Genomic DNA, 27,617 nt, shown 5'->3' on the forward strand with positions numbered 1-27,617 from the left:
TTGTGGTGATAGTTTTTATTTATTGTGTGGCTGCGTTAAAAAATTCTCATGCAAATAACGATTAAAATATTTTCATAAGTTTGTTGTGTGGCTGTATTACGTTTATTTTATGTAAATAATAGTTAAAATGTTTTCATAAGAAACCTTAATGTATATGAACTTGATTTGTAAGTGTTCTTTGGGGTTGGACCTTGCTTGCGTTTCTTGGGTCCGATTTCAAAGCCCCCAAACCCTTTCAGCGGTGAGGGTGGACGCAGATCTGTGTAGAGGCAGATCCACCTCCTGTTACACGGCGTGCCCGATTTATGCTGGCAAGCTTGGGATTCCCCCATCTCCTGACATCATTGTAGCGCTTGGCGCAACGATGGGGATGCCAGCTGATGAGACAATTGTGGCTATTTCCTCTCACACCTGTTTAACTGACGCTGATTTGGGCGGGTTTCTCCTATCCCCATACAAAACAACTTCTCTGTCTTTGACTGCTCTTACAAGAACGTGGGTCTCCTCGGCTGTGAACCGCTCCTGGTGTGCGCCTGGTAAATCCGTCATAATAATAGCAACCCGCCATGGAACTTGCGCCCTTGCGTTTAAAGGGAATGTTGGATAGCGTTCTGATTGGTTTATTAGACGTTACGCCCAAACCACACCTATGAATAATGATCCTACTATTTAACTGGCTCACAAGAATAATTTTTTTGTGTGTTTTGGACTGAACTGGGGTACGTTTCCCAAAAGCATCGTTAGCTAACTACGGTCGTTGTTACCATTGAACTCTAACTTTCGGAAAACGCTGCCGTATTTGGTCGTGCTGTATGTTTGATTGTATAAAAGATGTTTGCTTATTGTCAGATCTCAATTTCCAGCCCTAAATACAAGTGATTCAGCGTAGTATTCATTTATAGTGTATCTCTGTTGATACAGCTGATAAAGGCAGACCACACACACACAGTCTGTTGTATAGTAAGATCAGGTGTTGGTCTGATGTTTAGGGATCTCTTTACTTTAGCCCTCCCACAAAGCACAGAGATAGGACTTTGATTAATCATTTTGAAATCTCTGAAACTCGAGAGATGACAAATGCGAGATGAGATTTTGGTGATTTTGTTGACTCTCTGTGTTGTGGTTGAAAAAGCATTTTCAAGCGTGTTTTTCTCCAGTATGATGCTCACTGAAGCTTAACAGGGAAATCTCAACATGAGCATTTTCTTTACAAACGGTGAAAATGGATCCTTGTGTCCGCCTTTTCTCTTCTGTTCTTCTTTCTTCCATCTCGGCCACTCGGTTATTAGAGCGTGAGCTTTCATTTGGATCATCAAATGACATTGATGAACTCAGAGTTTATTCAGAGAGGATCCCTCAGCCTCTACTCTTCACTTCACTTGAGCTCGATTTTCTTTTTCCAACGTTTTTTTTCCCATCGGACGCAGTCGCTAGGAAAATAGAGCTCACTTCAGAACGGCACCGAGAGGCGCTCGACCGAACAGAAGCTCTGAGGGCCGATATGAAGTGAATCGGTATCTCGTGCATGCACGGAGAGGACGGCTCATTCTCTTTCGCTTGAGATGGACTGACCCTTATTTTTGAGTGCTGTAACTTTGTGAAGAGAATTTTAATGTTCTCAAAGACAGAGTGTCTACCTAATAACAGTGTTTTTACCTCAGTTAAGTGTTGTTGAAAGGCATTACAGTCAATTAGTTCCCTGTTAGTTAACTGTGGTAAAATCACTGTTACACCAGCGCAATATCATGGCAATTCGTACGTATTTTACGAGGTGGTTAGTTCGTACGACCACATTTGTATGTTTTTATACTATTTGCCTTAGCCACTGTGATGTTGGGGTTGGAAAGTTAAGGTTTTTTATAATAACCTTAAGTTTTTGTACATAAACATTTTGCCAACTAATCAAATACATACAAATTCTCGTGAGCGGCAACTAGGGCTGTCACTTTTGAGAAAAATCAAATTCGAACGTATTTCGAATATCATGCAATGTATCCGAATATATTCGAATTTCTGGGCACATACAACAAGTGCCATATGCGTCTTTTGGAGCGATTTTTGTGTGAGCATACCAGTGAACACCCCTGACCACTCGGTAAGTTTCACGTCTTTGTAAACGAAAGTTTAATGCATTTTAGGATTGTTCCAGTGCACCATTAAACCCATTGTAAAGGTGGGAGGTGAAACACAAACACGCGAAAATTCTCAGGGCAGCCGCAAATGTCGAATTTTCAGTCAAAACCGTTCTATTTCATCATAAACAATCTGAAAACAGGGCTTTAAGTCTAAAATACCGAACTTGTCCTTTAAGATCATCCCCTAAAACCAACATTTTAAAAAGTTTAAAAATGAGTATTTCAAGTCTGAATTTTTCCAATTCTGGCCTTCATAATTTTTGTTACTTTCATATATAAAAAAAATTGTTGCATTGTAGTAATGTTGTAAAAGTTGTCCTTTCACCTTGACGTCTTCACTACCAGTGAGGTTATTTGGACAGCAGCGCTTGTGTCTTGGCTCTAATGTTTGCTTTGATATGTGGGAATATATCTGGAGCCCTTTGGCAGTGCTGTTGCCTCTGGTTTATTTATTTGAGGATGAATTACACGCTTTCCTCAGTAGAAAAGGCCTCGGGTTGATGCTCAGGGTTTATGTTGGGAGACACTGGGAGCAGTTCTCCAGAAATCATTCTTCACAATGAAATCTGTGTGTACGCTTGAAGTCTCCACACGTCAGTTCTTAATGAAGACCCCTGTTGTTTGTGGTCAGCCCTGAGGTTTTACTGGTGTCCAGGGTCCAACTTTCTGCACGGGTACCACCACGCTCTCTGCTCCCTGCTGGTCCTTTTAGCCTCGAGTCACCATGGTGACTGTAGAAGAGTTCACTCTGAGTGCCTATTAACTCTCAATTTTGTGTTAATTAATAACTCTGCCTCTAAAGCCCGGAATACACTGCAGGATTTTTGCACTCCTATAAGGTCATTACCTTATCACACTGTGCGACATTAATCGTTTAAACTTGGGTGCGACAAGTGTCTTCGATGGCTGCGTCACGCGTTAGCACAACGTCACCAGCATGCGCTAGTGGTAAAAAAATACCTGTACGCAGGTCTTAGCAGCAAACACACTGTGCAGTGATTATGCTGAATTAGGCGATCTTTGTACGTAACACCGGGAAAACCGCTGTCTTTGAACCTCTCTCACTGTACGACATAGGGCCCCCGATGAAGAGCCACGATCACAGAAATCTTTTGTCTAGACAGCCAAAAACCATTGCAGTGTATCCCGGGCTTTACAGCACAGGAGAAATGAGTTTGTTGTGTCTGCAGAAGAAAAACTTTATCGTGGATTCTTGACTGTTGCATAGGAAGTTATTGCATGTCTAATACTCGGCCTAACTTCCTGATTTGTTTTGATAAAAAATTTTGGGGCCCGGGGACGTGGCAATCAAAGGGGCGGGGCATGCACGTCATGATGAAAATTACTATCTAACTACTCTAGCATCTAAATAATGCACATAAGTAACGTGAGCAAGAGCGCGCAACAATAATTATATTGAATCAACAGGCACGTGCAACCTAGCTAGCAAGTTGCTTAAACAACAAAATCGCCAGCTAACTTACTTTAAATTTCCAAGAACTGTAGACTAATACAATAACGCACTTGATGGCCTTTTGTGCAGCGAAATGTTTAGATTTTTTTGGACAACCTAGTAAAGGCGGTAGGGTTTCCCAGCTTAGGCGGGCCGCCCGAACTGCAAAGTGCTCCGGAAAACCTTGACACACACAAATATATTATGCAAACACAAACTTTTATTTTGTATGCGATTAATTGTGATTAATCTTTTGACAGCCCTAATCCTCAGTTTTTTATGAACAGGACTGTAGAAAAGGTTTTTTATGGGCTCAAATTGAGGTGGAGGTGGTGCTATATACATGTGTACCATGGCTCAACAAAACACTTTATAAAAGACATATTTTAAGTTTTAATACTTTTTAGAGATTAAAGAAAATTACAATTGTTAACGTTTTATTTTATAAAACTTTAAATAAATAAAATTCAACATTGCAGCTAATGTGTTCATATTCAGCAAAGTTGTTTAAACGACCTATACATCATCTGTCACTGTTGCTGTCATCCTTTCCTCAAAAGCAAACTATTATTACTGCCTTTATTTTCAGAAAATCCAACGTCTGAATCCATAATCTGCTGTTGGCTGGTAGCTTATTTGAAGACTCCCACATTTGTTTGTTTTGTAAGCACACCCATTCAAAGTAAATGAATGTTGCTGTAGTATTGCATGCTGGATGGCATTCATTTTGCATGTTTGGTTCTGCATGTGTGTTTTACTTATTAATAAATTATTTAAAATTCAGCTTGATCCAGTACGATCAAGTACGTTTTACAAAAAAATTGCGTTGCAACACCGAATGCATTTTTAGTTCATAGTTTGCTTTCACCTTGCCTAAACCAATGTTGAATTTCCTCCAGTCAATGCGCATGTAATAAAGTTACTGCATTCTACAAGATAACCATGCACAGGACAATATTGGTTTTGTAACCTTATCTTTGACAAGCGTAGGATTTGTGCCAGCCAGTCCGTCCTGGAATAGGTTGTGTATGTGCTGGAGAATGCGTTTCAGCTCTTAAACATGTCCTGGCAGATTCTCATTGCTGGCAGTCGTATCGAGGAGAGAGAAAAACAGTGCGTGTTTTCTCAAAATGAAACTGTGCCCTCATGCTCACCCTGTGTGACCAAATAGATTTCTGTTACGCAGCCGCAAGTGTTTGTTTATGCTCCTATTTTCTCACGTTACGCCTCCACTCCACGTTTTTCGTGCTTTCCCTAGTGAGCATCTCAAAGGGTCGGATCTCTTGTTGAGGAAGCGTTTTGCATCCAATTAATTTAGTTACTGATCGTATTCCCCTGAGCGGCGCGATGCCACTGTCTCGCTGTCATGACGACAGCCCACCTTCAAAATCTATTTGCATTGTAATGACGCGGTAATCCAACCTTTATACACCTTTCGTCTGCCTTATTCAAATGCCTCCGTACGGAGACGTTAAGTAATCCAGACAGAGGGACGTTTAACAATGGCAGCCCGTTGAGAATTCACGTAAATGTTTCACGCTCTTGTATTGATAAAAAGTCACTTATCAAAAGTGATTTTTGTACCTTCGACTTTTAACTTTTTTGTCTGGTGCATATTTAAATATAAAACAAGATATTTGATGAGAAAATATGAGGCTTGGACTTAACCCCAGAAACTTTTGTCCCAGGTCAGGGAGCATCCTGTAATGTCAAAACCAGACATGAGTTTCTGTAGTAACATCCAGACTCTCATCCAGATATGTAATTTTCAGTATTTCTGTGAATCCTCATAGCAGTATGGTGGAAGCAGAGATTTCGTGGCATAAATCTTCAGTACTTTCTTTTTCTGTGTTGACTCAACATGGTGTAATTTCTTGCCGAACACCCGTGCGAACACTGTGCCCTGAAAGATTTATGGATCTTCTTGGGATTTTTCTTTTATCTCTCTCTCTCTCTCTCTCTCTCTCTCTCTCTCTCTCTCTCTCTCTCTCTCTCTCTCTCTCTCTCTCTCTCTCTCTCTCTCTCTCTCTCTCTCTCTCTCTCTCTCTCTCTCTCTCTCTCGCCTTTTTCTTATTTTCTCCCTTCGGCCTGAAGCGCAGTATTAATACATCAGCTGATTTGAGCTCCTCAGAGGTTGTCTGTAAAGTCACGTTTGATTTCTCATCGCTCAGGTACAGGTACACAGTGGAGATCACATTTACCCGGTCTGCACTTCATATTACAGATAGGACATTTTGTAGACCATACATGATAAGGTACACAACATTATATACACTATTTGTAGATAAAACCAACATTGTGAAATTTGTGCAGTGTTTCTCAAACTTTTTCTGTCATTCCCCACTTTGGAGGTAGGGAGGGTTTCGGGCCCCACCTGTCCCCAATCGCCCCAACAAAATGGTAATCAACAGCTTTAAGTTTACTTATTGAAATTTATGTAATCACATCATATTTTAACATAACAGCAAAAAATACTTTCAATAGAGAAAATAAATGTCCAAATGTATTATTACTTTGCATTAAATAAGACTTTTTCAAAATTAAATAATAAAAACGCAACTGTGGTTGCATTTTGACTCGGACAAAAGTCCATGGTCTGTCTTAGTTTTCTCTGCTGGGGCCAAATTTCCAGTTTTCTTTTAATTTCATGTCACAAACTTATACATTATTAACTTTTATACCTGCTACTGCCTATACCGCTTCTCCACATTAAATTTTTTTCCGCCGGTGGGTGCTTGTCACAACGTCGAACAATGGTTAAATTACTTAGCAACGACAGATGCTCTGGAGCACCCACACTATTTAAAAAGAAAGAGGAAAGCGGCACTGTCAATTTTCCGCGTTGTTTTTAGTTTTGAAATGTGAAGCAAATGTGAAACAATTGATCATATGTGCTTGGCCATTTCGGTGGGTGCTCGAGTCGATCCCCGAAGCACCCACGGGACCGGCGCCTATATATGCGTGCTGTAGCACTTTCATCTGTTAAACAACACTCGGTTCAAGTGAGAAGTCTTTTTGGGGTTATAATGTTTCCAGCTGCGCTGAAAACGCGTTCTGATTGTGTACTTGTAGCACAGATACTGATACCTCTTCAAAAATGTTACAGCGCGTCAGGTGTACGCAGACCGAGGTAGTTTGTCCGCTAGAACCCCTCCCTCACCGGCCCAAAAACCCCACACTATTTATTGTGTCCTTTTCCTCATATGTAATTCTGCTAGCGAATAAAATTCAATGGACCAACAACTAGCGCGCGGCATGTGAAATTACACGCTGACGCGCACGACGAGGCAGAAGTATAAATGAAAACCGCCGCGTAGCCTACGGTGTCGAGCCTATGCCATAGGACCTACGCACAACTATAATAAGCCCTTACAAGTCATGTGGTTGACAATGCTTTGTTGCTAGGTGCATGCTAGCCTTTCATTTGCCAAAAATGCAATATGCAGTGCGATATACAATAATGTGTTAAGCTTGTAAAAACAAATTAAATTGCAGTATTTTTAAAAATTAAAAATTTAAAACATTTCTCACATTCTATCTGGGAGAAAGAAAGCGTTGATCTCTCTAAGTCTTCCTGTTCTTTATGATGACCTTACTTTACATAATTTTTTTGTAGTATTTAAATCATGTAGTTATTGCAAACCATTCCGATATGCACATTTGCGTAATAGTGATGATTTTAACATATCTTGCATGGTCTTTATGGCAGTGTTTAAAGTTTTACACACCAAAAGAGGTTGATTTCATTCACTTTAGTTAAGCAGTCACAGTAGGGAGGCTATGCCAATAAAAAGTGTTACTTAAAACGCTGGAAGTCGTATAAAGTGGCGTCTTGTAACAGTTATTGTGTCTGTATAATAGTTAACTTCATTAACTTTCTCCCAGCAGGCTTCCCTTGTTGTCAGAATCAGGAAGTCTCTGTGTTTCTTTAAGTAGTTCAGATTAGAGAGTAACATTTAAAAGCCTGACCATAAACCGTCCCCTCCTCCTAGTCGGCCCCGGGGGCTCCATAAATATCATCTAATCTACCATCTAGTTGCTGACAGAGAGTGCAGGGCATCAATGAATAATTTATATCAGTAAGAGGTCTCATAGTTCAGACACGAGGACTTGAACTTACCCCGGGTCAAAACGGGGTCGTGGAGTATGCTGAGGTTTCCCCCAGTGAATTTCGGTTCGTTTGGTAGACACAACATGCATCATGGATTCACCCGGGCTTGAACCCACAGCAGAAAGAGTTTGGGGCTGAATGGCAACAACATAGTGTTTCAAAGATATGTACGTCACAGTGAGTCTGAATCCATAATGTGTGGATTAAAAACCCAACACCTTGTCGCATGATCTCATATCCGGTTGTTGCCCATATACACAGGGGTATCTGTAAAAATGTTTCATGCTGAAAGTCTCGTGTGACCGCAGCTTCTTTTTCATTATCACTTGCTCTTTCCTCTCTCTGTAACGTAGCTGGAGGTGACAGAGCCGTGCATTTTCTTCTAAAGCGTTGAATATTTTATCAACGGTAAGGCAATAGAAGGGCAAAAGAACACTTTACAGATTGAAGTTAAAAACCTCAGTGTTTTTTTTAAAGCTGAGGTGTAATATTAAAATGCTTTCACCTGTCCCTATTTATCAAGCAGATACAACTGCAATGTTTTCTTGGGAACATTTCAAGAAAACAAGAAATGAGATTTTATCCATAAAGAATCGATTGAATCTTGAAAGGCAGCTTTTCATATCAAAAATAGAGAAGGGGTTAAAAATACGGATTAGGGATGTCAATTTACGCAACTCCCCATATTCGATGATCGTTTAAATTTAACGATCAATCAATTGAGTAATTATTAAGTGTAATAGTGAAAGTAACCCTTTACTGCAGTGGCATAAAGTCAATAACATAAAAGTGTGCATAAATGGCAATCAAAATGCCAAATAACATGCTAGTGGGATTGCAAAATGGGTCAATGTAGTTGGTGTTTTGATAAAATCATCAATATAAACTTATCTCTTAATGAAAAATAATAGACATGGTGTATAACTCCACCTCACATAAAGGTTTCATTATCATCAAGTGTTATTTTCTAGTCATTGCTTTCAGTAGGCTAAGCGTATTTGCATTTTCTGTATCGGACCCGATCAGAACCACTGCGGATGCCATTCAGTGCAGCTTTGCGTTGGCAGCCAGCCTCGTCTCGAGTGATGTTAAAAAGCCAGGTGTGTTTTTGCTTGGCATTGAACATCATTGAGATCATGGCTAGTTTAACTTCTGCGTGCTCGCTTCATTTTTGTTCTTCTGCTGTATATGGTTTGCGCAGGCGTCACACACACGTACATGACCTTGCTTTTTTGACAATCGTCAAGTTTTATCTATTTAATTATTATAGACAATTAATCAATGATCTATTGTAACATCCCTAGTAGGAATGCACCAAAATTTCAGACGTTGAAAATGCCATTATCAGTTTTTGGCAAAAGTAAAAATGGCTTTACGCTTCTCAGATTTCAGTCTCACTGCTGCTATCATAATAAAACAAGGTCTAAGATTATTAAAATTATTTTTGGTCATTTTAGGTTGGTGTATCCAGAATTTTAGGTTTTGGCCCAGAAATTTATTTTCAGTGCATCAGTAGTTAAAAGGGTGCAACGATGACCTCATCCAGAAATAGAAATCCTTAATTAGCGAATTGGTTTTTGACATTTTCAAAAAAGATCGCAAATCCATTTATACTCTGGAATAAAGGGAAATCTTGCACAATAAGACTTAAAATGTGTTTGAATTCATTGTTTCTTTTTTTGCTCTCTAGACACCATCTTTCATGTGGTGCCCTTTAGGACGGGATTTACTCGTGATATTTTCAGTCTCTCTTTCTCCACGGATGACTGCAGTGCGTTTGAATCGCCCCCACAAAAACTCTTAAAAAATAAGACTGCACAAATCTCTGAATATTCACTAATGCTTCTGCCAAATCAGCTCAAAGTCACTTTCAATCCACAAAATCTCAAGTCAATCTCATGATTATATATCAGGTTCAGATTTTTAATCAGCAGGCGTCCGGTGCGGTCACAGATGAATAAAGGAATTGCCCCGATAACCTCATTTCTCTTTGGAGAGGAAGTCCTGGATCATTTTCTGCTATTGGCCTTATTAGATTAAATCTGCACCCGGTCCAGGCGGAGGTCATACCCTCTGTAAATGAATCCAGGGAACGGTTAATCCGAACTCATCAGCATGTGTCCGTAAGCCAAATCCTCTCTGAAGTATCGCAGGTCAAGACCACAGACTTATGCCTGGATGAGTTAAACTGTGAGATTCATTTGATTTTAAAAACTTGTTCCATACGGCTCATATCATTCAGAGATTATAGCACATGCTGGCGTTAGATTGACCCTGATGCTTTTATGCTCGTATCTGGGTTATCTGAGGGTCGGTGTTTGGATAGTAGTTTGTATTCACAACGGTATATAAATAATTTGAGATGAAATCTGTAGAGCGGATATTGTTGCAGATGGACTCTTGCACACCTTTGCAAGCACTTGGAAATGAGCTAAAGCACTTTGTAGGTCAGCGTTCCGACTCTGACGAGTTTTATTGGCGTTCCACCTGCAGGCTGGCTGCCCATCTGTTTAGCACTGATCTGGAGTCAGGCCCTTAGACTCTCTCTTGGGTTGATTTATCATCTCTGCAGCTCTGTAGGCAGTGATGTATGTCTGTTGCTGTGTTCTCTATAGAGCACTAAACACGTCCAGGTCTCATGCAGCATATTGGCTGCACAGATTGAAGGGTGTAGCTCATGCATGATGACCTCTGGGAGGACGTTAAATTTATTTGCATGTGCACACATATGCAATGTCATGACAGGGTTTGAAGTATAAGTTGATACTGCACAGTATATAATGCATACTGCCTCTTTATTGGATGTGAAACCATATTCTGCATTAAATGCACAATTATTCATTGGAGGAGTTTAGCGTGTGGTGCCCAGCAATCCTCCCTAATATCTTAAATGGCACGTATGCCTATCACACTTTGTTTCCACAGAAAATTATTTTGACTTGCCGTTCAGTTTATAGAAACAAGCTAAAGTTGTGTACGGTAATGCACTTACAGTGAAAGTCAATGGTGCAAGAGATTTCATATGGATAAATTGTCACTGAGCATCAGTCATGGCCACAGGCAGAAATAATTTGTTTAAATGGTTTGTAAAACCATTCGTATGTAAATTATTACATTGAATAGAGCGCGACAGTTCACATAAGACAGGCTTTATGAATGATTTACACGGAAATGAATGCTTCATGAAATATGCACAGTTTTTAAAGTATAGCCACAAGACATTTATACGTATTCACATTAGACTGGGGTGACAAAATTGCTTACTCAATAAAACTTCACACAGACTAGGTTAGTATTTAAACTTAAAGCTAATTTTGTATTATAATTTTTATTACGTTATGAGAGAGATAATTGGCTGCATTGTAAATAGAAGGTCAAGTCCTGCGCATTGCATTGTGGGATACGGTATCTCACACGGTGTGCTTAGGTTGCATACTCACCATTTTGGCAAATGTAGTAGGTCATCCTGGTGTAGTAGGAGATTTGCATACGTTGCATAGTAAACATACAGCATGTAATGGCTATTCAACACACAGCTCAGGTGTTTGAGACAGCGTAACACTATAAGTGATTTTGGTGGCACAGATGTCACAGACAGGCTGGTATATATACTGCAAGTGTTGTGTTCAGCTGTACAGCACCTGCTGCTAACATGTTCTCACCCTAAACATACACACTTTCAAATGCACATGCTGTTATATATCAGCTGCTGGGGTCAATCGTGAGGGTCGCTGTGCACCTGACAACATTCTGATGAGTTTAAACTGCGATTCCCTCAACTTTGAGTTACACATGCAATATAAACAGCTATTTTAGGTTGAGAGAAATGTTTCTGCTGTCTCTATTTAAAGTAACCCTGAGAGTTGTGGTATGTAGCTGCGGTAAACAATGGGCATGTTGGGAATGGTATTCAACCTGCTATCTTTGAAAGGTAGCGCGCTTTGGGCATGCTGTGTGCACAGTTGGTGAATTGTTTGTTTACCAAAGTCATCTGTTTGCTGAAATGTGCAGTATACAACTGGGGCGCACTGCATGGAGCGATGGTATCCCAAAGTGCAACCTTCTATTGTGAACTGAAATATTTAAAGAGCTCATTATAGCTGTGTGCAAGTCATACAGTGTAGCCTCGACGCCGAAGGCTACAGCGTCGTCGTCTACGGCAACGTGCAATTACACATGCAGACCACTAGTAGGGAGTATCACCACAGTGGCAATGCAACAGCCAAAGAAGAAGCAGCTTGGCCAGTAAACCCACAAATAAAAAAGAGAAGACCAGCATTGATGGAGGTAAATAGACAGCGACTTTTATTGCAGTTTGATTTAAATCACTCCTCAACTTTGCTCATCTTTGTTCTTAACGTCGCAAGCGGAAATGCCTATGAAGTAATGCGATGCAGTTTTTTTATCTGACGGGGGGGTTCTAGTGGACCAATCACAGCACTTGGGGTCTGCGTAGAACGGACATGTTGTTAAAATTTTTGCGTGGTGTTTGTCAGGCTACACAGAGGTACGCACAGCCTATGCATAAGCCGGTTTCGTAATTAGTAGTAAATTGCCATCACCTGCTTTCAAATGGAGCGGCACTTACTACACAAAGCCATATTTCACAGAGAAGCTAGGCAAAATCGCGTTCATAATCGTGGACAAATTTACTACACAAAGCCGTATTTCACAGAGAAGGTAGGCAAAATCGCGTTCATAATCGTAAACAAATTTACTACACAGAGCCGTATTTCACAGAAAAGCTAGGCAAAATCGCGTTCATAATTGTGGACAAATTTACTACACAAAGCCGTATTTCACAGAGAAGCTAGGCAAAATCGCGTTCATAACCGTGGACAAATTTACTACACAAAGCCGTATTTCACAGAGAAGGTAGGCAAAATCGCGTTCATAATCGTGGACAAATTTACTACACAGAGCCGTATTTCACAGAGAAGCTAGACAAAATTGCGTTCATAATCGTGGACAAATTTACTACACAAAGCCGTATTTCACAGAGAAGCTAGGCAAAATCGCATTCATAATCGTGGACAAATTTACTATACAAAGCCGTATTTCACAGAGAAGCTAGGCAAAATCGCGTTCATAATCGTGGACAAATTTACTACACAAAGCCGTATTTCACAGAGTATAGCCAGCAGCCATATCACCCTGTAGCCCAAGACAGCTTGCCCACTGAAGCTAAGCAGGGCTGAGCCTGGTCAGTACTTGGATGGGAGACCACTTGGGAAAAACCAGGTTGCTGCTGGTAGTGGTGTTAGTGAGACCAGCAGGGGGTGCTCACCCTGTGGTCTGTGTGGGTCCTAACACCCCAGTATAGTGATGGGGACACTATACTGTCAAAAAAAGCACCGTCCTTCGGATGAGACGTTAAACCGAGGTCCTGACTCTCTGTGGTCATTAAAAATCCCAGGATGTCCTTCGAAAAAGAGTAGGGGTGTGCCCCGGCATCCTGGCCAAACTTGCCCATTGTCCTACTAATCATCCCTCATACTAATTGGCTATATCACTCTGTCTCCTCTCCACTAATAAGCTGGTGTGTGGTGAGCGTTCTGGCGCAATATGGCTGCCGTCGCATCATCCAGGTGGATGCTGCACATTGGTGGTGGTTGAGGAGATTCCCCCGTTCATATGTAAAGCGCTTTGAGTACTGAGAAAAGCGCTATATAAATGTAAGGAATTATTATTATTAGAAGCTAGGCAAAATCGTGTTCATAATCATGGACAAATCGCCTTTAATAATGTATGCGATTTTGCCGAGCTTCTCTGTGAAATACGCCTCTGTGTAGTAAATGCCGCTCCATCTGAAAGCATGTGATGGCGATTTACTACTAATCATGAAACTGGCTTTACTGTTTATATGCGCATGAGAATGGAAGGCGATTTATCGCCCACCCCTATTTAAAAAAGGTTGCCGTTTCTGTATTTACCCAAAGTTTTCACCAGTTTATTTTGAATTCTGTCTTGAGTGACCTTTATCATACCAGTCTCTATCTCACGTCCTTATCTCTCTATGCATGAGCCAGATAAAGCATTTTAAAGGATTTTACTGAAAAAAAATAATACTCTTAAAAATCATCAAACCCATCGGGGACAAATGTCTCACTTCTACCTTCAGTTCTTTGAGAGAGAAATGTCTGATTTCAGGAAAGTGTTGAAGGAGATTCTTTAGTAGGAGAAATGCAATGCGTCTCTTTCTCTCCTCGTTTGTCTGGTTTCAATTATTTAGTCGTTGCTCATTGCCTGCTAAGTGAAATAGCATTTAACTCTCTGCTGGATGAGATGGTCTTGAATTGTAAGTGTGTTTATATTCCTCTGGCGGCGCTGACATCTTTTTGGCCCGTGAACAGCGTGGTGGAGGTCATTAAACCTCTGCAGTGTCTGTTTGAGTTCTGCTGACCTTAGCAGTGCACTCGCCGCAGAACCGGCTCACTATTTACTTGAATAAAGTCAGTAGTGTTAGATGTGGTATTGATGATAAACAGGTTATTGGTTGTTTATTGGCAGGCTGATAGATGCAGCTGCTTATTATACTGAACTCATTGGCGTAATCAATCTCAGACACTGAGGGCTGTTTGTGTATATTTGTGTGCGTATGTATGTGTGTTTGTAGGTCTTTGCAGCTTTCTAATAGAGTTGTGGTATCTCTTCATTAATCAATGTCTAAACTGCACACTGCATTTATGAAGTATGGGCTAATGAAAGCACTATAAACCATTCATCGCCCCTTACTGTTTTTACTCTTTTAATTGCCAGTTGGCTCATTTTCTTGAAAATTTATTCAGCGTTGCAAGGGGGAACATCTCAAAGAAAGGCTCCAATAGTTTTCCTCGTCTAAATGCATTATGGTGTCTATCTGGAGGGTTGTCTGGTGAGTTTTGAGACAATAAGTGTTGATGCAGTACTGACAGATATGCATACTCTAGTAGGTCTCAAAGTCTTCCCTCAGCCTTTGCAATATTCCTTTGGAGTCCACAATTTTTGGAACGTAAGCCAAAGCAATGACTTACGACGAGCAAGGATGTCTTTGTTTTTAACAAACTAATTCCCTTGTATATTTGTAAAATGCTGAATAACAGAAGGAGGTTCTTGAAAATTAAACTTGGCACCAAACTCACACAGTGAAGGAATTGTTTTTTCATTTGGCTGTCCTGCTTTACTTTGTCCTCCAGCGCTCCGAAGCTGCATTGATTAATTGGCATATGTGATAAATCAATCCACTTCTTTTTCACAAACATGAACTGCAACTTTAGAACAGGACCTCGACCCACAAACAAAATACTGTACTATAAGAATAATCCCAGCACATTTCTACAGTACCTGCACAGGACCTGTTAGTCACGGGGGACCCTAACAGTTAAGGGCCCAATAGCGAGCCCTGAGGTATTCCACCACAGTACTGTCAATTGATTGTCATCTTGACAGAGAAACAAGCCTGAGGCGTCATGTCTTTCGTTAGTCCAAGGAGGAGGATAGGGAGGGGCATTCCCAGTGGGATACTCTTATTGGTTGGTTTGAAGTGTCAGTCACCATTAGAGTGTTGCCATGGCGATGCAATACTATGTATATAGTGCAATACACCTCATATAGTCCCTCCAAGTGATTGTGTCCCTCGGAAGAACCTTCATTGTGGTCTTGTTGTGTTGCCACAGGTTTGTTGACAAGGATTGTGCAGAAAACTCAAATTTTAAATAAAGAGGTTTATATTTTTGCAGTCCATAAAGCACTCTCAAATAAATGTCATGCATGTGTGCAGAGCAGGTATGTGTACTCTAAAGTTATTACCATAACATTTTAACAATATTAATGTGCTTATTCAAGTTGATATATTGACTTATAAAAGACCCACACTGAGACATATTTCTTTAGATTTAGATTTTACATATAGCCAACATCCTAGTTCCCCTTAATCATTACAGAAGAAATTGTCACCGTTTGTAAATAAAACCCATTGAAAAACATGAGAAGATTTTCATCTTAAGGGATCAAAATTCTCAGCCCTCAGTGACATAAACAAGGCCATAAAACTTGCAGGCAAAGTTTTCACAAAATAAACCCATCCAATCTTTGCACAACGGGAAGGTGAAACTTCAAAATATTTTCTTGCTTGCTCACCAAAGGAGAGAGTAAGACAGAGAGAGACAGGGAGAGAGAGAAAGAAAGATAGTGACAGATGGAGATAGATGAGGAGAGAGAAAGACAGAGAGAGAGGGATATAAAATAAAAGACCAGCAGCATTGGTGCGTCTTACCCACTAATACCTGTATGTGTTTGCTCTGAGCGATTTTGTCTTATACTCGTTTCAACAAGTAAAAGATCATTTATCACGTCAAAGATAAAATACATATTCTGTGCATGTGCACAAATGCAGACAAATCAGTTGGCAAGGTTCCTGTGTTACTGTGGTGGTAACTAACCTCAGTACTCGAGGGGGTGATAGAGTTTCCTTCAAATATCTATCCCATTAAACCTGATGTATTATTTTTCAGGACACAAGCTATAAACATGTTGCTGATTTAGCGCCCTTTCTCAGCAGGATTTTCAACACTTCAAATCTTGATTTCATAGCTAAAGGCATCTTACAATACTGTAAAGACACGTCTGTCGTTATATATTACATTCGTTTTAATTAACAAATACTCTTGTCTAATCTTTATACCTTTATCTTCTGAAGCCTCAGATGTGGGTGTTTAGACACTGGCACAATATTGAATAATGAATCAAAACTTTTTACTTATAAAGGGATGCAGTTGTTTGCATTTTAATGCTCATCTCGAGTCTTGATTGCAAAGTGGCCATAATGCAGCAGATATCCCCACAAGATCTTCAGCGTCCCTGAGGAAAGCCTGAGAAATGCATTGATCCCCGAACTGTTATTTGTCATCATTACGGACCATTTCCTATTGCCATTGTTCTTTTGTCTCGGTGCAGATTACTGCTTGAGAGCTTGTTTTGCTGCGCTTTTTATATTGCCTCTTTGGCGGCAAGCTAATGGCATGGAGAATCAATTCTGTCTTGGCCCTGGTCTTACACGAGTCGCTGGAGAGACGTTTTGTGCAGTTTTCATTTAGGGACGAGATGGATTTTGGATTTTTTTCCAGGGTCTTGGTGAAAAAACAAAGTTTTGCAGGCCATGTAGAGGGCAGAGTCCAATTTCTGTTTTACTTTTCCTCGGCGCTCGCGTTTGTTTCAGACCACAATATGCATTAAGGTTTGAACTAAAGGTGGAAGAATCCGAAAACGTTTTCCAAATCAACCAACATGTCTGGATCAGCATTTTCTGGTCTGGAACGCTATACGCCGAGATCCACGTTGTGAAATCTCTATACGTCTCCTTCTGCCAGGGTTCGTGGAGGCTTTTAGAAATAAACAGAAAAAGTGGGTTTGTTGAGCGGGGGGCAAGATTTCGCAATGTTGAGCCTTTGCCATGTTTGCTTATAACAGTGGGTCTTTAATATTGTAATTTGATTAATGGCGAAGACTTTGTCAGAGACATCTTGAATGGTGTCATTGTGTCAGTGGACCAGAAGTGACTTCCCCCTCCTGCTGTTTTTTGAAGACCGTTGAAACCTCGCTCGATGAAGGGGAAAATGATTTGACAGGCCCATACCCCCCTCCCCGCATGCTTCTAAGAGCTCCCATAATGCCCCCCATGGGTTGACTGCTTTCTCTCACCCGGGTAAGTGATGAAAGAATGGGGCAGAAAGAGTCTGCCCTCATTGACTTGCCATAATCAATTACCCTACAGCCAGCTCTTTTTTTTATATATATATATATATATATATATATATATATATATATATATATATATATATACATACGATTGCCTCGAGATGAGCGTCAGTAAATATAGACTTCGTAGACTTTAAATTTGTCGATTAAGTCTACTGTGTTTGTATTAATTAATTTGGGCCACGTAAACAGTAGGTAGCAATCGGTTTATTTTTTTATATATTTTCTTTGAAATATCCTTCATATTTACCTTTATAGTTTTGGTATTGTAAGTAACAAGGTTTATAAACCGCAACAGACAAAAGTTAAGGATTACTTACTCATTCTTTATTTATATTTTTTCACGTTCCATAATAATAGAAAAAATATCTAAATTATGAAATAACACAAATGTAACTATAGGACTTGTTGTGACTATAAGTATCCAAAATACTTCAAAACTTATATATTTTTGCTTCTTCAGTGTAGTTACACATTGCTTTGAATTTGCAAAATTATACTTGTTTCGTTTGGGCGTGGCAATCAAAGTGATGTGTCATGATGACATTTTTTTATTTTTATTTAAAACGCTCAAATAAAACTTAAGTTTGAAGAAACATAACAGGAAATAAACACATACAAGATTATTAATGAATTAAATGTTTTTAGCAGATACCTCTAACGGGAATAGCTGTGTGATGAAGTGAAACTAAAGGGTTATTAAACACAAACTGAAGCAGATGTTGTAATGTCTGGCGAACGATGATAGATAGCGCGAAGATTGGTGAAGAACTGCTCGCGGTTTTTAAGCACGTCAGCGCTATTCTCCAAGATGCTCTTGACGGCCTTTTGTGCAGCTTTTTTTTTTTTTTGGACGACCTAGTTAAGGCGGTAGGGTTTCCCAGCTTAGATGGGCCGCCCGAACTGCAAAGTGCTGCAGGAAACCCTGCAGTAGGGAATTTACAAAATATCTTCATGGACATGATCTTTAATTTTATATCATAATTTTTGGCATAAAAGAAAAATCGATAATTTTGACACATACAATGCATCTTTGGCTATTGCTACAAATTTACTTGTGCTACTTATAATTGGTTTTGTGGTCCAGGGTCAAATATCAGTCAAGTGTATCCAAAGTGTATTTTTGCATCGATTGTGTAAATATCCATCATATCAGACAAAAATCAAAAACAATGTTTTAATGCTTGAGGCGACAAATATGTTTTGTAAGAGATTTGCCTAATGTTGGTAAAGTTTATTGAATTATGGCTTAAAGAAATAACGTACATTTCTGGAGCCGAGCATTTAAAGTAAATTTAATTAGCTGTTTAATTAATAGATTATCTGGGTTCAAATTATTGCTTTGTTAGCAGGAGGTGTGAAATGCATGCAAATAGATGATCCCAGAGGGAAAAGACCCCATGTCTGTCCCCCTGGGATCATTTTTTTCTATGTTTTATGTGGTAGAAATTGAGTCCTTGGGGAGAAACCCTTACACCGCCCAGATGAGCCCTGTTTTTATTGACCTCAAGCATCCACCTGTCTTTGTCTATGTAGATAGTTTACATCTGAAGTATCCCAACATGCTAATACCTCACAGACTGTGATTTCTGACGAGAAGCATTTATTTATAACCTGTCGAGCTCTTATGGTAGACTACTGCACTTTTTGATTTAACTTAGCTTTTAACAACATAAACTTTCTTCAAACCCTCATTGTGTTTGATGTTTGTACTGCGTTTTTAGTTCGCTGGGCAAATTTTGTTTTATCTAAAGCTTCAGATCAAAATGAAAAGACAGATTGCCTTTGGAAGATCAAACAAGATTGATAAACATTGATGAAAGTAGAAAGTCTCTAATTAGAATCGGGTAGAAAGTGAAAAGCGATACAATAAGAGGTGGCGAGGGACTGTTGTGTAGGTTTTGGGTTGAATGCTTTCAAGTTTTAAAGAGAAGATGATTGTGTTTCCTCATGGTGATGGTTGTCATGTTATCAATATTATAACATCATCTGCAATCCAAGTTTATTGTGTGGATACTTCAAGAGTTTGACACTTTGTTGAATACGTCAACTTTTGACTTATCGTAGGTTATGATGTGATTTTTTTTGGGAGGGAACTCAAGGGCCAGTAGTATTGTTAGATACACCTGTCCAACATAACAACATCCAGTGCTTTATCCAGTGGCCTGGGTTTGGGCAGGTAGTGCTATTTTGTTTTGTCTCACTAAACTATTGTATCAATTGGTAGGGCATTGCGCTAGTAATGCAAAGGTCATGGGTTCGATCCCAATTTGAATGCACTGTAAGTAGCTTTGTAAAAAATTCTGCCAAATCCCTGAATGTAAAATATGTAAATGTAAAGGCACTACACACATAACTCCAAATTAATAGCGTGGGCTGATACGAAATCGTATACTGTGACAGTAGGTACTGAATTAGATGAAGATGCCGCGTTCTGGCATTTTTTAATAATACAACATCCCTTGGACATCGTCTTCATTGGATAACTCCTCTCCTGGGGGATCACGAGATAGCAAAGGATCCATCGAATGAACACTTTGGGATCTTGCCGAAAGTAGTAGGTCATTCGGGTACTTTTCGTCTACTGGTTTTCGAATACTATAAATTTAGACATACTACTCGCCCCGCCTACTGCTTTTCGCCTACTGTATAGTATGGAAGTGGTATTTTGTTCAAATGATCAATTGTATGTAAAAGTCAGCGGGTTGTGTTGTTGAACACAAACTCAGAGATTTTGGAGACTCTTCAAAGATGGGCAGATCCAAGCTTGTATTGCATCCTAAAGCACCGTTGTGTTTTCCTTCATGCCCGTCTCTGCCGCGCCACCATCGCCCGGTTTCGCACACATTCCCACGATGCAACGCTTCCACCGAACAAACTGCAGCTTGTCATGGTCTCATTTTGTAGTATTTTGTTTCTATAGAGAGCTCTGGCCTTTTTCTGAAAGGTCTCGCTGACTGAGGCTGTTTTGAAGTGCGTTTTCCTCCATGTGTGTGACTCAGACTAACAGCTTACACATATCAACCCAACAGCCTCATTTTCTGCCTGTCCCGGGGCTTCTGGGTCAAGGATGCATCATTGTAGCTCTTCAGCAGCAATTCTGGACCACATTCGATTACCTGTAGTAAGCTGCAAACCCTGCCAGCGCACGGGCACATTTGACCACCATTAGTCTAAATGTTACTCTGCTGGCTTCTCTACAGCTGACCTTTTCATTAGCTCCACCCTGAAACCATTATATGGACCAATCCTGTCTTTGCTGTCCACAATATTATCAGCCTTATTAACATAATACTACATGTTTTTATTTTAGATAAACTGACGTAACTAATATTATTAGTTTTGATCACTTTCAAATCTTTCAAAACTTCTGATTCACAGTCTTTGCATTTATTTAGACTTAGTTTAACAGTTTCTTCTAATCATCTAATTCATTCCTGTTGGATGTTTAGGGATCAGTACTGTATTTAAAGCGATATTTGCCAAATATCAAAATTACCCCTTGCAATCAGAGATGCATATGTCCATCATCTCTCAGACAAGCATATTTGGAGTTATTTTAGTAAATGTCCTTGCTTTTCCAAGCTTATAATGGGAGAAAGCAGGCATCAGAAAACAACTTCTGACTTCAAAAAAGTGAATCCATCTTTCACAGAAGTAATCCACGTGGCTCCAAGGGGTTAATCAAGGTTTTTTGCGAGTAATCGATGTGATACTGTAAGAAAATATGTTGTACTCACCAAAGTTTTAGAGTCCAAGATGCCGTCGTAACCGGAAGATAGTTATTAAGTAGGGATGCATAACGATTAATTGCAATGAATCTATAGAAGAATAAAAGCTTATCATATATGTGTGTGAACTGTGTATAACAATTATGTATATATAAATATGCACACATGCACTTATAATTTTAAGAAAAAATATATTTATATTTTAAGTATTTATATATAATATAAATTATACATAAATATAAAATTCAGCTCTTTTTTTCACATTTTTGATAACTTGATCGCAACATGCAACGTATCGTATCATATCATGATACATTGTCACACATCACATTGTGATATGTATTGTATCGTGAGGCCCTTGCCAATACCCAGCTCTACTTTTATTCCGCTATAGATTATTCGTGATTAGGGCTGCACGATTCAAGCTAAAATTTGAATCACGATTTTTTCCATGGGAATTGAGATCCCGATTCTCTCACCCGATTCTCTTTTTTTTTTTTTACAAAAACATTTATTATGCACTTAACTAAAAAAAGAAACGTGCTACAGGACTTTCAGTTATAATAACGTGTCTTAAAAGTCTCTTTCTTATTTTAGACCCCTTAAAATTTAGAGTAATTTAAAAAAATTTAACGTTAGCTGTTAAATTGCACCTGTGCTTTTTGTACTATCAAACTGGCCAACCTTAAAACTTTAAAAACACTAACGTTAAACCTTTAAAAGACTAAACGATCAACATTTTGAGGCATCAGAGAGAAACGCAGACATGTAACAATGTTCCCCTCATGCTAAAATCCCTTTCTAATGGAGAACTTGTGGCGGTGACACAGAGGCCGTTTCTCAATCTGAAGGCTGTAGCTTCTATGGAGGTCGCATTTCTAAACTGCGCATCATAATTTCAGAATATTAACAATTAACGTTATAAAGATGACTAATATTTTTAGTTAATAATAAATTGTTGAAGTATGTTTATGACTTGCGAATGTAATGCTCCGTTAACTCAAATGAACCAGGCTTGATGACGTATACAGCCTGCATATGCGCCCTCCAGATGTTCCAGCCTTCCGATTAAGGTAGGTCCTGAGGTAAATAATTTCCTTGCCTTCTTTCGGAACCATTGTTGTTGCATCTTCAGTTTCTCCGTCGCCACCAGGATTTTCCACAATGACGCTCGTTAATCCTCTCTTTTTGGTGAAAATTGCCGCTCCAAATCCACCAAGTAAACGACTGTGTTTAGGTCTGCCGCCTTGTTATACGTCACGCGAGTGACAGCGGAACGCCGCAAATGAGATGAGAGAGAGGAAAGAAACGATCGGGTCTGATTGGTGAATGAATAGTGTTTGGTTTCACCTGTATGAGTGTGTGTTAGCAAGTTTGACTGATATTCTTGGATTGTAATCTAAATACGTGAACACGTAAACGCAGAATCTGAATACAGGGAAATACTGTATATGCAAGTGAATTGCCGTCATTTAAAATGAAGATCGCATACCTGTATGAATCGAGATTGTGATTATTTTTCGATTAATCGTGCAGCCCTAATCGTGATTAATCGTTATGCATCCCTACTTAATAACTAGCTTCCGGTACAGCGCCATCTTGGACTGTTAAACTTGGTTGAGTACAAGATGGCCCTGTGAATGAAAGCTAGTTATTACAGTTTATAAAGTTTGAAAAATATGGATTTTTCTCATCACATGGATTACCTTTGTGAAGGATGAATGCACTTTTTGGGGTTTAAAGTCAGAAGTTGTTCCCTGATCCCTGTTTGCTACTATTATAAAGCTTGGAAGATCAAGGAAATTTACTAAAATAACTTCAAATGTGTTCGTCTGAAAGATGATTGACATATGCATCTGGGATTGCTTGAGGGTAAGTAAATCATGAGGTAATTTTGATATTTGTCTGGAGTATCTTTTAAGAGGGGCAGAGCCTAACAAAGAGTAATTTAGCATGCAATGAAGCTTTTTGTATCATTTAGGTTTGTTTTTACATCTCAACAAAACTTTGTGTAAGAGAGCAGTTTGCATGTGAAGTTTTAATAGTTCCCGAACTGCCAGACCGGGACTTTAAATTTCTAGCTCAATCCCAAAATTAGTGTTGTTTTAAGCTTGTAAAGGTTATTCTGAGTTTTAAATGAAAAACGGGTTTAATCATAGTAAAGGCTTCATTGTTGGTTCACTGTTAGATGTTTATACTCGGAAATTAAGGAAGCATATGAGCTCATTAAAGAAGATAATGAACAGTATTATAATATAGATGTTTTTATGTTTCAGGAAAATATTTTTAGTACCAAATTACATTTTATGACAAGTAAGCAACAAACAAATTGGCCTCGTCTCTGAGATTATTCTGTGCTTTGTGTCGAACATGCGAGGCTTGTCATTTCCTACGTAATTACAGTAAGAAACAGCTTGTTTACTACGTTACAAAACGTCTTGTCATAATTGTTTTTGCACAACACCACTGGTGCAGATAATTGGCCATTATCGCTATCTGAACATTGTAATATTCTTTTAATTATACATTGCAATACACATCAAGCTGTTATGTCACCTTTCCCAGAGTTATTCTTGCTCGTCGTTTTACGTCCACACACCAGGGAACGGAAACGCAGTTTCGTAAAGACTTTGACCTATGAATGTTCTCAAATGAAAATCACTTACCAGACAAAGGGAACAAAGTGAAAGCTTTTCTGGGAATTTTTTTTTCCGATTTCTGTATTATCACCATTCATTCTCAACAGCTTTTGCCACAGATTTTACATTGGACAAATGATGACCCAAGACTGACTGGTTGCTAAGTCTCACTAAATTTCACTAGTTTCAGGATTTGACAATGATTTGTATAACTCAAAATGGCTTTTTAACAAGATTTTCCTCTCTGTTTTCAGGTGTTGGCATTCGGGGCTTCACGTCGTTCAGGTTCTCCGTGGAACCCATGGACACGTTAGCTGTTCGTGGCCTCCCGGCCATTCTGAACTGCTCAGCCATCAGCGACGCTCCGGTCAGGGTGGAATGGAAGAAGGACGGAACGTTCCTCAACCTGGCAGCGGATGACCGGAGACGGCAGCTGGAGGACGGCTCTCTGCTCATCAGTACGGTGGTCCACTCCAAACACAACAAACCCGATGAGGGCATTTATCAGTGCGTGGCCACCATCGACAATCTGGGTACCATCAGCAGCCGAACGGCGAGACTTACGGTGGCAGGTATGAAAACAGCACATGTTTGAAGGGACAAATAACACAAACGAGCTTAGGCCTATATAAATACTTTTTCGTCAAAATCACAGCTGTGGACAAGACTGATAAGACATTGATGGTGTGTGTTTGTATGTAGGATGAATATTTTTTATTTAAAGTGCTGATCTAGAATCAGTTTTCTACGGTCGCAGTCTGTAAGTGTGGTTTCTCCTGACAGAACCTCAAGTCAGCGGGCTGTGGCTCAGCTTCACACTATGCCATGAATCTAACAGCAGGATTAAAGTGTGTTTGAACAGCAGGTTTTGATATCAGCCTGTAGTTCACAGTTTGCTCTGACTGAAACTCTTTTTCCTTAAAGACACCCTAGAGTTTTAACACTCCAGTTTTACTTTATTCTCTTACTGTAAAACTGAAGTTAAAGCAAGCAAAGCTGCATTAAGTTTACTAAGATGTTTGAGTTCATATTAAAATCCTTTATCTTGGAAGACGCTGTTGAGATATTTCAAAGAGATGTTTAATAATATTTGATGTATTTTGTTTTACTGTGGCTGTTTGATTTCAGTTAATGGACTCTTGAACATGGTATTCTGCAGTTTTATACTTTATTGATTTTACACTGAAGCAGTGTAATGTATCGATCTGTGCACATGCCGTGGTTCAGTACCGGTAGAAATTGCAAGTTTATCGTTTTGTATGTTGCTTATAGTAAAAGAAATGTTTGAGAATTGCAGTATGTTACTGTTCTACTGTTGTAGCTGAGTACAGCAGTATCTATGGTTGAAAGGTCTAGATGAGCATTCTGGTCATTGGGTCGGGTCCAACACACACGAATGGTGCTACAACATCTTTATTTGTGTAACATCTCTGTAATGGCTGGAGTATAGGTTTTTTTTGTGCACAGGCAAACGCACAGCTTTGCAAAGCATAGATTATTTTGTATATGTATGTCATTGCAAAAAAAATACTTTTTTTCTTAGATTTTTGACTTGTTTTCAGTGAAAGTATCAAAGAATTCTTAAATCAAGATGCATTTTCTTCATGAGAAAAATTACCTAAGAAAATAAATCTAGTTTTAAGACGCATAAAATAAAATTTATGTGAATCCGTGCTTTAAAAAAACGGAAACAAAAATTGCCAATGTTGTAAGAAAAATTTTCTAGATTTTTTTTCTTGAATTACGTATTAAATACAAAAGTAAACTTATTTTTTTCTTACCCCATTGGTGTTTTTAAGCACAAATTTATTTAAATTGTATATTTTTTTTGTCTAAAAACTAGACTTTTTGTAGTGCATCTAGAAAATGCATCTTGTTTAAATTTTGTAGATTTTACACAACCTACAAAGTGTGGTTTCTAAAATCTGGCCTAGGGCTGTCACAATGATTAAATAATCATCTCATCGCAATTGTTTGACCTCATTGTGAAGATTTCAGATCACCGCAATGATTGCACATCTCTTTAACTCTTTCCCCGCCAGCATTTTAAAAAAAAAGTTGCCAGCCAGCGCATGATTTTCATAAAAGTTTTATGGCTTCCAGAAAATGTTCTTCTTTAAATATATAAACAAACAATATATCAGATGAAAGAACAGACCCTCTGCTTTAAAAAAAAAAAACGTTTCATCCTACCTTCATTAGTTCTCTTGTAATCACCTCTCAAACATGGGTAGGTTTCTTCAAAAACACCCAATTTTAAGCAAAAAGCTGAGATAATTCCGTTTTTGCTAAGGACTTTTGATAGAGATCAGATGCAGAGCGATCTTTAAATCTTTAAAACGGAGTTCTTTCTCTTTCACGTGAGGCGCTACTTCCGGGTTGTATAAGTTACGGAAGTGCGCCACCTGGTGGATAATAGCGCTATTGTGGAAAGACGGAAAATCTCGTCATTGGCGGGGAAGCGTTTTCTCTTAATTGATGAGATCTCGTCAATGGCGGCGAAAGAGTTAAAAAACACAAAGGGAGGTGCAGCGCTTGTATAAACAACATTGTGAAGCCATAGCCATTCAATACAGTGGAAAAAAAAACATTTAAAGAGCTGCAAAACTTTAATAAGCACTATAAACTGCCAGGTAAAACATACATTTCCAAAACAGCAATTCCAAATTTTGAGAAGTGAAAGATGCTACACTTAAGAATCTGTAAGAAATTGATTTTTTTGCAGCCAATACAGACATGTGGTATAAAACAGAAAATTAATCGTCATAATTATCACAATTTATTAGACAATTAACCGCCAGCCAAATTTCATAATCGTGACAGCCCTAATCTGGCAGTGCACATACAGTGCACACATATTATTCTGATGCCCTAAATTTGCATCTGTACGCTGACCCTTTCGTATTTGTAAAATCTGAACTGTACTTCTAACTTAAGTATGAATATCAAATAGATTCACCTGCGGCAGACACTTGAGTATAAGAGATAAGAAACCATTTTTGTTTGTTTTCTTCATACACATTTCTTGCAAACTATTCATCAGTGCAAATTATTCAGAGGAAGATCCGTGTTTATTATTTAAAACATTTTCATTAAAAAACAACTTGATTCACCTTTGAAATTGCTTCTTCACCTTTTTTCGGCTGATGACATCTTTGCTGCACATGTTGTTTGTTTGAGGTTAACTGGTAGTCAATTACAATAGCTATTTAACCTATTCAGGAATATGTCAGACAGAGCAAAATCCGACGGAAACAAGAAGTTTTCTTCGAGAAAATTTCATGGCAGGTCAAGCGTAGTTCAAACATGTGATAGTTTCTTTCACATCTGTACTGCACATCTTTCTGCCCTTTAGGGAACATTCGTCCTGCAAAACATCTCAAGCAAATCTCTCTCTTTAGCTCTCATAGTGAATTCTCACAGAGACTACATATGCTGCCGGCAGAAATAAAGGATGCTTGTCTCCGGCTGATGAAGGATGTTCAGGCCTGTAGATGAACAGCATTAGCAACAGTGCATTACACCACATTAAGACTGAAGAGCTTTTCTCATTTCTTTTCTGTTGTCAGTTCAACGTTCCTGGGACTTCTGACGCGTTGTGCACGTGGGATAGATTTTTTATTTATACGAATAAAAATTTTATACTTGCCCATGCAAAACCTGTGAAGTATGTTGCAATTGAGTTTGGATAGTAGAGATTTTGGCACGTTGCTGTGTGTCCTAATATGTTTCCTAGTATTGAGATCCAAATATGTGACCCTGGACCACAAAACTAGTCATAAGGGTCAATTCTTGTTTGGATAGGACAACTAT

General features: G+C 39.0%; 1 protein-coding gene across 6 annotated transcripts in view; it reads left to right on the forward strand.

Moving 5' to 3' along the window:
• Positions 1-27,617, forward strand: part of neo1b (neogenin 1b) — a 121,080-nt gene that overhangs the window by 20,051 nt on the left and 73,412 nt on the right. For all 6 annotated transcript variants that reach the window (XM_065277398.1, XM_065277394.1, XM_065277399.1 and 3 more), the window contains exon 2: positions 24,059-24,376. In XM_065277398.1, the coding sequence (XP_065133470.1) occupies positions 24,059-24,376 (318 nt within the window). The remainder of the gene's footprint in view (positions 1-24,058; positions 24,377-27,617) is intronic.

The sequence above is a fragment of the Paramisgurnus dabryanus genome, chromosome 23 (genome assembly GCF_030506205.2).
Source record: "Paramisgurnus dabryanus chromosome 23, PD_genome_1.1, whole genome shotgun sequence".
Classification (NCBI taxonomy): Eukaryota; Metazoa; Chordata; class Actinopteri; order Cypriniformes; family Cobitidae; genus Paramisgurnus; species Paramisgurnus dabryanus.